At 40.1% G+C, this 13085-nt stretch overlaps 1 protein-coding gene and 1 pseudogene across 2 annotated transcripts; both read right to left on the reverse strand.

Moving 5' to 3' along the window:
* Positions 1-2295: 2295 nt before the first annotated feature.
* On the reverse strand, positions 2296-4388 carry LOC308157466 (alpha-N-acetylneuraminate alpha-2,8-sialyltransferase ST8SIA3-like; the record flags this gene model as incomplete). Its single annotated transcript, XM_080531022.1, has 4 exons — positions 2296-2578; positions 2776-3333; positions 3553-3675; positions 4231-4388. 4 exons carry the CDS (start codon positions 4386-4388, stop codon positions 2296-2298), a joined length of 1122 nt encoding a protein of 373 aa, XP_080387148.1.
* A 2816-nt stretch (positions 4389-7204) lies between these two features.
* Positions 7205-11114, reverse strand: LOC308158416 (cyclin-G2-like; annotated as a pseudogene). The gene is made up of 7 exons (XR_013938028.1): positions 10974-11114; positions 10299-10425; positions 10046-10183; positions 9601-9851; positions 9202-9479; positions 8726-8928; positions 7205-8213 (listed from the first exon to the last, which is right to left on the reverse strand). The product of XR_013938028.1 is annotated as a cyclin-G2-like (transcript).
* Between the last annotated feature and the right edge of the window lie 1971 nt (positions 11115-13085).

The following is a 13085-nucleotide window of genomic DNA, read 5'->3' on the forward strand; positions in this document are numbered from 1 at the left end:
ATACATCGTCAAATAAAAACATCACTCAATGAAATTGTTTCTTTATTCTAATGCATGGATTTGCCACACATCTCAACTTATGCCACATTCAGATCATTTTAGCAAGTTATGTTTTTGACGGGTGCTCTTTGGTGTATTTACTTCATTGTAAATGGCCATGGTGGATAGGAAATGGACTAAGAGTAAACTAATAGCACATTGTATGCTACTGTTGACCGTCCTATGATGGGGAGACATAATGACGTATGTCCTGAAATGCCTCTCTGTGAGCATGACACAACCAATTGTTGACCGATTTTGTACTAAATAATTTGGTTGACGAGCATGTCCACCATGGTAAACCTGAACTCACGAGGGCAACCCAAATCCTAAGCGTGACATGCACTGTGCACTTCTAAACACCCCTCTCCAGTACACATCTCCTCACATCTCTCATCTGGGCGGTGGTTTTCAACCACCTCAGCTCTCCAGTGTGAGCATGTGCCGGGAGTCATGTGGCTATCATGTGGTTATCGCTGTTTGAGCCAAGTCAATCCCAAAGAGATGGTTGAATACACTAAACTACTAAGCCATACACAATCCTCAAACAAATTGAGCTTGACATGATATATTCATCAAATAACCTTTTGCTGAGAAGAGTAAAGATAATCTAGAAATATATAAAAATAAAGTTACATTAGTTCTTTATTTGTCAGAAAGATAAAACTAAATGTAGAGTTTTGGTCCCAGTGGTTGGATACAGGCTTTCTTTTTTTGCCTTAAAACACTCCTCTCATATAAAGTTTCTGGTGATATTATCTATATATTATATCAATGAAAATACCAGCGCAAAGAAGAAATAAGAAATAACATTCTTTCCCCCTCTAAACTCAATCTTCTTTCAAAAAAAAAAAAAACGTGTATAAAACTATCCTTAAACTATCCTTTGTTAGTCTCTTACATGCAATGCCATTCCATTAGTGTACAGTATCATGCTCTTTGTATAAGATGATAACATTTCATTTCTCTTCATGTGTCAATATTAAAATTAGTGTACATGTGATAAACGCAAAACATTTCCCTGTATTTATACTTTGGTGATAACAATTGTGATGTGTTCTGTGTTTAACTACTTTTGTTATGGCTCAGTACAAATCATATGATATGTTGTTGGTGGTAGACATGATACATTGTTGGTAAAATGATGTCAGAAACTTAAATGAAATTAAAACTTTAAATCTGTTATTAATTGATCAGTTTTTCCTTTTATCACCATGATGTTCAACAAGTAAGATATGACATTTTGAATAGATACGATAAGTTAAATCCAATGAAAGTCCAATGAAGCTACAACAGAATGCACATAATCTTAATGGCTTCTATTGAATCAATCGTGTACAATTCAATAACATACTGTGATGTACAGTAACTAAATCTCAATCTATGGCTTGCTGTTGGAATGTAGATTCTTGACTTTAAAATTAAAATATTTCCAGAGCTGTCACCAGAATCCCCATATTTTTTTTTACAGTAATAATCTTCCCTATCGAGGGCAGTTAGTCATTTACATACATTAATGGGGCATTGTAAACAAATCTCACAGCTAGTTACCATAGTTACCAGAGTAGTATGCCCACAAATTGCTCGTACCCTGGGTAAATGTACTGTGTGGTAAAAAGGGCTGCAAAATAGTGTCTTTCCACCTCTGTGGAAGCATTTAAATCTGATTTTAAAAAACACTGATCTAACTCCTTCCCTGAGATTAGGCAGTGATATCAAAATATCAACTAAAATCCCCCTAAAATAAGGCTATATATAGCCTAATATGAAATACATTTTTGTTTGGAAATTAATTTTTCTTAAAATGTACCCATTTTGTGTTCTTGTTGGAAATACATTGTATGATCAATCTGTTTACAGCCACAGTTATGGTAGCATTCAAATGAAGTGATATGTGAGACGTGACAAATCGTGTGACAGTGTGACATATCCAACTTTACATCATTACATAAGTAACAACACAGCTGTTATGTGAGCTCTACTAAATCAATAATTCACAGCTGCTTCAATATTTCTCAACTGTTCCTCGTAACTGAAAGAGTTTGCGCTGATGGTGCGGTGACAAAGCTTGAGAGGCAAGATGCAGTGGTAACTTTGACAGTGTGTTTCTAGGGTGAGAGAACGTCATAGAACGTCATAATACTAATCATGCATTGTCTGGTTTTTGCGTCGCCAAAACAAAATCATGTGAGTGCAAGCATTTGAAGGCCGGCCTCTGTGGAGGGGCTTGACACACACACAACCTTCTGGAATGTTCTAGGTACAGTGTGAGAGACTCAGCTTGGTCACCCCCTCGCCGTGCATTTTGTAGAGCAGCTTGAACTCACTGGGCAGCTGGTGAGTCTCCTGCCACTTGGTGGTGAATTTGGTCCCTTTTTTGTCATAGTAGTGATAGGGCAGCTCCTTGCCTGTGATGGGATCCCAGCCGAAGGGCCAGAAGCCATAGAGGTGAATCTCCTCACACATAGCAGAGGCCAGAGTGTACATAAGGATCCCGGTGCTAAGTCGCTTGGGGGACAGGTTTTTAGTTTTCCAGTATCTGTAAAAAAAGAAAATACCATACTCATCATCAGAAACAACATCTGTTTTGTACCTTATGGATTTTGAAATATGTGTCATGTGTCATTCTTTAACATCTGCTTTGCTCAGTTCTTTTTTTGGTGTGTTTTTTTGTTGCTTTCACTCTCTCGCACACTAATTCACTATCGTCAACACGATCCCTGTCTCCATACTCACTTGTTGACATCCTGCATAATGTTGCCTGGCCAGGCCAGCTCAATCTTCAGCTGCCCCTTGTGCTCCACAAAGAAATCCACCAGGGTCCGTGTGACCGTCGCCGAGGTGTGAAGGAAGAAAGCCGGAATCCACAAAATGGCTCCCTCCAGCTTCTTGATGTTGAGGAAGAAGTTGTTGCGGTCCTGGATGGTCAGCAGATTGTTGTAGTACCTCTCCAGGATGCTGGGGTTAAAGGTCGTCATGTTGGTTTTTCGGCCCACATCCTTGTAATAGACTTCGGTGGGGGCAAAGTTGCAACGGAAGATAAAGTCAGCACGGTCGATCTCTGACCCACAATGGCTGCCAGTCAGGATCCCACTGTTCCCGACGACAGCGCACACGTTGTAGTGCTTGTTCAGTATGGGCGAGACGTCAGGAAGCAGTGACTTCAAGTTATTGCTTATGGAGAAGACATACTTGTTACTGGAGTAATCAAAATGCATCAGCTGGCCCACACGCACACCACTCTTGGTGAGGGAGAAGTTATTGGCCACATCAATGTAATGGAAGATCTCTTTCCTGAAAGATAGTAAACAGAACAAGATATTGCTGACACATCCTGTCACAGCCAATTGCAATATTAGTACCATTCATGACGTAAGTTATTTTCATACACTTTTATCATACTTGTCCAATTGTTTTTATCTGTAAAGCAAGCCTAATGACAAGAGATTCATAAACAACATGTTTCTGGAGATAAGATAAAAATAGAAAGGTATCCCATATAATCATGTTTACCTTTGTTGATAAAAAGCTGTCCTATTGAATTTCCATCTGGAGGGTTTCCCTTGCAGTTCCTCATTCAGAGCATTGGTTAATGGGATAAATGATGGGTCCAGGAAATTCATGGCAAATTGGGACCTGAAAACAACAATATTCACTCTTAGTGATGTAGGCTATAGAGAATGTTGATACTCCATTAGTAATGTAGGCTATAGAGACTGTCGATGCTCCATTTCTAAGACCACTCATAACGTATGTTCTTGGTCACAACAGGCGTCAATGCACCAGCCAATCCATTCCTTCAGCACCTTGGACAGTTACCCCAAATTTTATAGAAACTGGTAAATGATGCGCCCAAGGAACAAAGACATAGGAATTGATATAATTATTATTGAATAATAATAACAAATACAAAATAAAAATAAAAACACCTGCAGAATGTAATCTAGTTTTTTCGAAATAGATGCATGAATTAGCATTTCATGGACATTATTTTATTTTAGATTGTTCAGGCCGTGATTGATTTGATGCGGCTGGATGGCGCAGAAATATCGACAGCAAACAATAAAGATAACGATTTAAAAAAACGTCCGAGCGACGTGAATAATAGCTCTTTGACCATTGCTGTTTTGCATGCGTCAATAGAAATAAGCACATTGTGGTAGTTTTCAGGTCTTGATTTAATCTACTCACCGAAATCCCGCATGGAACATTATTCTTGGACCTCCCATATCATATTTTGTGGAAGAGAAGAAACTGTCCTTTCTAATTGACACATAACTTATTAAGGATAAAATGAGAAGAGCGACGCTTAATATGACCAAACCCAGGGCGTTTGCGATGCGCACCATTTTGGAGCGTTTTCATTCCTTGCGCAGCGATGAAAATATGCCTGTCTTCATCACTTAAAATAAAAACATGGAGTATAAATATTGGTATGAATGAAAATAATCATGTTTCTGTGATGTAAAATGGACGGCAAATGCCCGCTGCGGTTGAGATGGCAGCAGTCGGCTGCTGCCTAGTCCTGCGTCTTCCTCCACTCTCATCCCTGCCTTCCTTGGCTTCACGCTGAACTGCAATTCCTCTCCAGGCAACCAAATTAATAAAGGGAATGCATCTGAATTACACGTCTATCCATCAACCATCCCCGTTTCTGGCACGCGTGCTCTTCTAAATGTATCCAAATAGCTCTGTATAAACGGAGCCTTGAAACCTCTGTCGTGTTCTCTTTATACACAATCAATTGAGCAATAAGCGCTCACTAGACCATTGCTGCTGTAAGACTGACAGTGTCAAATACTATATTATAGGAACATGATTACCAATACCTGAATGATAATTACAACCGATAATAACACATCTATTGTAGCAGATACAGTGGGGTGCAAAAATGTGGGCACCCCTAGTTGTCTGTTACAATTAATCTCCAAGTGATTGAAAGCAAACTTTTAAACATGACGCCTTTCTGCAAATTTTAAAGCAAGGTTTCTTTTTATTTTCTGAGTTTTTAAATGATAAAAAAAGAAAAGGGCCCTGTGCAAAAAGGGTGGAACCTTGGGAACCCTTTGGGAACCCTTTTGGATTATTCTTTGTTACCTTTTGAGAAGATGATTACTAAGGCCCAGAACAAGGAGATTTACTCATTAGGGCTTCAATGAGTCTGGTGAATATAATTCCAGGGTTGAACTATATATTCTGAAGTAACCCCATGCCTTCTAAAGTATCCGACTGCGGTGGCTGTTGTGTCTGGTGTTAAAAACCATGGGTTCCTCTAAACAGTTGTCCAAGGATGTCAGAATCAAGATAGTTCACTTCCACCATCAAAGAGGCTACAATAAACTCTCGCAACGTTTCAAACTACCCATTTCCACTGTCAGAAACATCATCTGAAAATGGAAAATAAATGGAACAATTGACATCTGAAAATGTTCAGATAGAATGGCCCGAGATCTGGTGAGAAATGCTCAGAAGAACCCACATAAAAGAGCTGCAAAAAAGGGTAGCAGTCTAGTTGTTCACAGGACAACAATACAGCGTACCTTAAACAACAAAGACTTACATGACAGAGTTGCCAGAAATAAGCCTTTCCTACGACCTCAACACAGAATTAAGCTTCTGAAGTCTGCAAAAAAAAACTTGAGAAACCTGAAGCCTATTGGAACAATAATAATAATAATACATTTTATTTATAAAAGCACTTTACATATACAATCTCAGAGTGCTACAACACAGGAAGATAAAGCAAAAAACATTTTCAATTAAAAGGCTAAAAAAAGGCTCTATTAAAAAGGTGGGTTTTAAGGCCTCGTTTAAAAGCATCCACAGACTGTGGTGCCCTTAGGTGGTCAGGGAGAGCATTCCACAGTCTGGGAGCAGCCGAGCAGAAGGCCCGATCTCCCATGGTGCGGATCTTGGTCCTGGGGGTCTTGAGGAGGTTGGTGGCAGTAGAACGGAGGGTGCGTAAGGAGGTCTGAGGGGTATGGAGGAGTTCCTTGAGGTAGGGGGGGGGGCAGTTCCATGGATGCACTGGTGGGTGAGGAGGGAGACCTTGAATTCAATTCTGAGGGAGCCGGGGAGCCAGTGAAGTGATTTGAGGATGGGGGTGATGTGATCATATTTGCGCACCCTCATCAGGATCCTAGCAGCGCTGTTCTGGATGTATTGAAGTTTCTGGAGGCAGCTGCTAGGAATCCCGATGAGGAGTGCGTTGCAGTAGTCCAGTCTGGAGGAGACAACGGCGTGGATGAGCTTCTCTGCATCTGCCAGAGTGAGTGCAGGACGGAGTGTGCATGCTTTGGACTGACAAAACCAACATTTTACTTTTTGGCCACAACCAAAGAAGGTATGTTTGGAGAAAAAAGGGTGAAGCATTTGCACCTTTCCAACTGTTAAGCATGGAGGTAGATCCATTATGCTTTGGGGTTGTGTAGCAGCTGGGGGCACAGGCAATATTGTGCGGGTGGAAGGAAGAATGGATTCCACCAAATATGCAGACATTCTAGAGGCTATTGTTCGAAGGTCAGTCCAGAAATTGAAGTTGAAGAGAGGTTGGGTATTCCAGTAAGACAATGACCCGAAGCATACCTCAAAATCAACCATGGAGTACCTCCAGGAAAGACGGATGAAGGTTTTGGAATGGCCATCACAGTCCCCAGACTTGAATATTATTTAAAATCTGTGGAGAGATCACAAACATGCCGTGCATGCAAGAAGGCCGAATAATATTTCTGAGCTAGGGGTGTTCTGCCAGGCAGAATGGGCAAAAATTCACAAAACAAGAATTGAAAGACTCTTAGCTGGCTACAGAAAGCGTTTGCAAGCTGTTATACTGTAGTTGCCCGAGGAGGAGTTACAAAGTACTAGCTGACAAGGTTCCCAAACTTTTGCACAAGGCCTTTTTCCTTGTTTTATTATTTTGAAACTGTAAAAAGTTAAAACTAAAAATTAATCTTGCTTTAAAATGTGATGAATTGTGTCATGTTTAACTTTGTAGGGTTAGGTTTGCTTCTTTTCACTTAGATGTTAATTGTAAAAGGCATTTTGACTAGGGGTGCCCACATTTTTGCACCCCACTGTGTACACAATGAAGACAGAGTTTAAAAATAGTACTCCACTTTATTAGCAGGGTTGTTGATGGTCAAGTTATAACAATATGTAGATATACAGTAACATAAAATGGCCTATTCACAAAGCATAATAAATCAGTTTTTCTTTTCTTTTTTTCATGTAATGTACACTTTCTTTAAAAAAATCTTTTTTTATAAATATTTTCATAGTAGTACATAGGTTTCTTGGATCTCAATCAACAACAAAATCATCTTCACACAATCACATATATCACATACCGTACATACTTCCATACAAGTTACCATGCATATAGGCTACAATATCATCCTGTATTTTCACACTATGGGCCGGTTTCACAGACAAGGCTTAAGCCTAGTCCTGGACTAAATCACACTTTCAATGTAAAATCTCCATTGAAGACGCTTTTTAGTCCAGGATTAGGCTTAAGCCTTGTCTCCGAAACCGGCCCTATATCTCACAAAAAAATCCTAGTAAGGTGGTGCATAGCCAACAGCATCCCATTTTAAAGGAGTGTTTACATGATTCTATTGTCTGAGTATAAAACCAGTAAAAACCAGTGTGATGTACCAGTATGTTGTTGAGTTGTTGAGCATCGCCACCTGGCTGATATACTAAAGGGGAATCATGACCTTTGTGCTTTATGTCATCTGGAATGTGTCAAGTTTGGACATAGATTGAAACCAGCAACCATCTTAAAATAAACAGCAACATGTAAAAAAATGGAATCAATCAAACATCTTCTTGCCAGTCAGCTGCCAAGACACTGACATCTCTATTCCACTCGGATATGATCTAAAATCACAACGCAGCACATGGATTACCACAGGCACTTGGTGCGCCTGCTTGCTCAGTATTTCCAGATAAGTAACAGATAATGGTTTGTTCTGTGTCATGACTACATAGAACCCTTACAATTAGGGGGAAGTTACAGTTAGCACCCTGATATGCAATCTCCTTGGCCAAAAGAGGATCACTTTCTGCCCTTGTTGCGATAGTCGGAAGGGAAGAAGGCCCCCTCTGCATCACTGCCAGGGGATCCGCACAAACTGTCCTCTTCACAGCTCAGGTATTCACACGAGTCGTCACTGAACACAAACAGGGGAGAGGACGCCTCGTTAGTCTCCCAGCTGCCATTACACCTCTCGAGTGTCACGCTTACTTGTTTCTGTTTCTGAGGGACCGCATCCATCTTTTGTAAAGGGGCAATCTGGGATTGGTATATAAAATGTTTTACTTTTAAATTCATGTTATATATAATAATAATAATTCAAAACATGGTTAAAACGATCATGTTGCTTTCATGGATGGCTAGGCCTTGCATCCATAGCTCCCTCTATACATTTTAGATTTTATCCATCCCATTGCTGTTGACCAAAAAGTGTCGGTATGAGCGTTTTGTTGTTGTTTGAATCCCAGATTGCAACTTTAAACACGATCAATGGCAATACATTAAATCAAATGGTGTTGCGGTAGGCTTATATAGAATTTTAAATGAGTCTTTATGGACATGGTAGCTACTTCATAGTTTAATGTCAGAGCTACTGTGTTCAGTCAGAAAAGTTGATTAATACAGGGCTGTTCTGCTCTATTTGTATACCTTTGACTTTCATCCCAGTTCCCCTCTGGGATAGTCGGCAGTTCAGGGACGCTAAAGTGATTAGCATGCAAGTTTTGGGCTGTTCGTCTGGACACGATCCACACAAGCTTTTTGTTGTCTGGTTTGTTGCATTCACTTGAGCTGTACTCAGTCATGCATTTGGCCACAAGTTCCTTCCAGTGAAGTAATTCACTGTCACCAATCTGTGAGGAAACAGGAAACATATTTGACTGAAAAAAGGAGAGCACAGAAATAGAGTGGTCTTGAAAATGCTGACAAAAACCAAGTCATGCGGTGCTGTTTTCATTGTAGCTAGCATGTCGTCAACAGGGTCAAGTGCCATAGTGACCCTGTCCCTCAGTATCAATGGGTCTTAGCGATGTAAATGTGTACAATAATTAATGACACTCAATACGTATTATACATACTGAGGGACCTCAAGATGAAAATAGTGCTGTGCAGAAAAGAGTGCTTACCTTTAGGTGCTTTTGGAGTTCTTGTACAATTTTCAACATGGCAATGGAATGGAGAGATTCAAATTCCTGGGCAATGAGAGACAGTGCCAGCACTGATGGCTGCAGAAGAGGGGGAAAAAAACACACTCATGAGACCTGGAACTTAACCTTAATAGCTCTATTGTTTAGAATTTGGGTTCAGCCTAAAAACAATTCTTACTTTTGCTTTAGAGAAAACAAGCCGGCATAAGCAGGCTTTTAGCTGGGCTTCTAGTTTCCCAATGCTTGGGATGTCCTCCCTTAAAATAAAGGGAATCCTTAAGTGACACTCCAGTACATTTCACATTAGTAAATAAATTTCACCGGTTCTAATTGGAATAATGCTTCAATAACGAACGTAGTTCAGTGTTAAACACTCACCTTGCTGATGTAAGAGATACAATGGCAGTATGGTAGAAGTGTAAAAATGTTAAGGCTGTGATGGCTTTCAGCTCCAAGTTGATTTTTCCAGAGATGATCTTCTCCATCCGGTTGAGGTCAGAAACGGTGAACTTGCTTTGGCTGATGCGGATGAGTTCATGAGTGGGTGAGATATTGCACTCCTCCTCAACCATTTTGGCTGCGATATGAAGACAGCAGACTCCAATACAGGGTAAGTGTTTAGGCTGGACCTGTGAAGATATCATACCGGTGATAAATTATTAAAGCGATACGTGCTGTTGTAATTAGAATGAAAATAAATACCCAATCCCATGCAAAACAACAACCATAACAGCATTCTAAACATGAAGTAGGCCTATACACAGCCAACACTACAGTAGGGTTAGGGTTACAATACAAATCAAATAATGTATAGATAACACACCTTCATAATGGCTAGGAACCTATCCAGGAGATTGACAGCTTGGACAAAGGTATGGGTGCTGTAACCAAAGAAACTGGTCAAGCTCCACAGATCTTCAACTTTGGCATTTCGGCATTTAGCTGAGACTCCATTGTGGTTCTGAAAATGAATGTGAAATAATCAAAATACAGCACATATTTCAGAGACAATATAACTCTGTTTTAGTTGCTGGGGGGAACACATTCCATGTTGTGAAACTAGGTCACTGGGTTACCTCTGCGCCGTACTCTATTATCTTCAGTCCTGTTTCCTTCGGTAGAAAGTTGGACTCATGAGCAATAATCGACTTCAGCTCTTTCGCGAGCCGATGGTCAAGGCCTTGAAGATCCCTCATTCTGATTCTGGAAAACATATGTTTGGTTTTAGATCCAACTATTTGCGTTTCCCTCCGGCACTACAGGGAGACGTACTTTACGAGACTGTTTAGTTTTGACTCCACCCACTGGCTGTCAAGTATGATGTGTAGACACCCATAAATAACATCTAGTTGGCTCATAAATAACATCTCGTTGGCTCATAACAAACATCGAGTTGACAAAAGCAAATATATTGCAGATCTAGCATTATTGGTAGATGTATCCATAACATGTCTTATAGTTGCCTGAAAACGGTGCATGATGGATTCACAGTCAAACGAGCAGTTTAAGAGGGGGGATGGGAATTGCTAGCTAACTTACATAAAAAGCTAACAAGGAAAAATCGGGTCAACCCATCAGATTCATGTTGTCGTGGCCATAAGGGAACATGATGTTTACATAAAGCAGTTCACGTTCCTAGCAAATATGTCAACTACCTCCGTGTATGCCTCCGTCCAGGGACAGAACAACTATGGTCAATGGATGATATCATTGTTGTGACGAGGGACACAACCCTGATTAGGTTTTCTTACCTTGCTCAAAGCCAACGTCAGTAAAAACAAGACAATGTCTTGCAAATAAGTAGCTAACACGGTTCAGTTCTCCATTTTGTTTTGAAAATCGATTCAATTGATTCTAAGATGACGTGGGAAAAAGCAAGATATGTCTCCTCTTGTTACTGTTGACTGCGGAAGGATCCAATATTCAAAGTCTCTTGTAAACAAACTACAAAAACTACAAGGTCCATCTATAAAGACTACAAGTCCATCTATTAAAGAAACTACAAGGTCCATCGTGCACCAGGTGCTGGATGACGACACGGAGTGAGATAACAGACAGGTGCGAGGGTTTGTCCTGATGCTTTTATTTAAAAATTAGATAACCAACCACTGAAGTGAGGATTTCGAAAAGTACTGCTTGGTCTTGCGTCAGCTAGCAACAACATCCACCAGAAAATTGGTAAGAAAGTGGCTTAACTGACGTTTTCTCATCTGAACAAAGCGCGAGACAGTCATGCTGTTTCCATGGTGATGAAACTTTGTCCGTTGTTCCCTCCTCTAGCCAGCGAACTACTTGTTGGAGGCGCGTGTGATTGAACATAGCTAGCTGGCTATCTGATAATGTCAGAAGATATGACTCCCAAAGATAGTCATTTATCTATCTACAAAGGCTCTGACTTGTCTGATGATGGACCATTGCAAGGCCATGAAACCATTCCAGCAACAACAACAACGGGTAGGATAAGTGGCGTCTGGTGTTTCCGTTAGCAGTACTCTACCTAAGTTAATGGGACAGTGAAGCATTTTTTCTTTTTTTTCTTTTTCTTTTTGGGGGGGGGCAAAAAGACCTTAAAAACACAATAACTGAAGATGGCTGCAATACAGGCCTGGCAGAGCATCACCAGAGAATATACCCAGATTCTGATGTGGTCAATGGGTTGTAGCCTTCAGGCAACTATTGCATGCAAAGGATTAACCAAATATTCAACTAAACATGAGTGCTTAATTTGAAAATGTTATAAATCTGTCCCATTACATTTTGGTACCCTGAAATAGCAGGACTATGCATAAAAAGTGTTGTAATTTCTGAATGGTGAAACCAATATGTACACAATACCATCAACAACTACTCTAACCTCATATAGTAATTGTTTGATTTCAACGAGGAAATGCTTCACTGTCCCACTGTATCTATGTTCATTCATCCAGGCTGAACCAGTCAAGCAACTTATATAATTGATATATAACTAGGCCTATATGGATTAGGGCTGCACAATATTGGAAAAACTGACATAGCATTTTATTTTCTGCGATATACAGCTCTGGAAAAAATTAAGAGAGCACTGCAAAATTATCAGTTTCTCCGGTTTTACTATTAATAGCTATGTGTTTGAGTAAAATAAACATTTTTGTTTTATTCTATAAACTACTAACAACATTTCTACCAAATTCCAAATGCAAATGGATTTAGAACATTTATTTGCAGAAAATGACAACCGGTCAAAAGAAAAAGATGCAGTGTTTTCAGACCTCGAATAATGCAAAGAAAACAAGTTCATGTTCATATAGCTCTGGAAAAAATTAAGAGAACACTCCAAATATTTCTTAAACCAGCATCTCTACATGCATTGCAGCCATTCATTCCCGTGTCTGTTGAATTCCAACACAGGCACTCCTCATTCTACTTAGTGAGATACTGATTAGGTGGTCACCTAAACCCAATCTTATTTAACAAAGGAAAGTATAAAAAACACTTCTGCAGTCATCACTATCTTCTTGCAATAGGACCAGCTGGATGGCAAAAAGTGCTAGTAGTACCTCAAAAGCAGTTGGAATCAAGAAATAACTATTGACCATGACAAAAGAGATGAAAAGGAAAGTTTTGAGTGAGGAAAAGAAGGGTTAAATCCTGGCTTTCCTGGCAGAGGGACACAGTGAACGTCAGGTTGTTACTGGCAGAGGGACACAGTGAACGTCAGGTTGTTACTGGCAGAGGGACACAGTGAACGTCAGGTTACTGGCAGAGGGATACAGTGAACGTCAGGCTGCTTCCATCCTTAACATTTCAAAGACAGCGGTTCATAAGAACAAGGTCAAGCAGCTGACATTGGGGATAACAAAGCTACAGACCGGCAGAGGGCAAAA

Source organism: Nansenia antarctica (assembly GCF_963989245.1).
Source record: "Nansenia antarctica genome assembly, chromosome: 5".
In the NCBI taxonomy this organism is placed as follows: Eukaryota; Metazoa; Chordata; class Actinopteri; order Argentiniformes; family Microstomatidae; genus Nansenia; species Nansenia antarctica.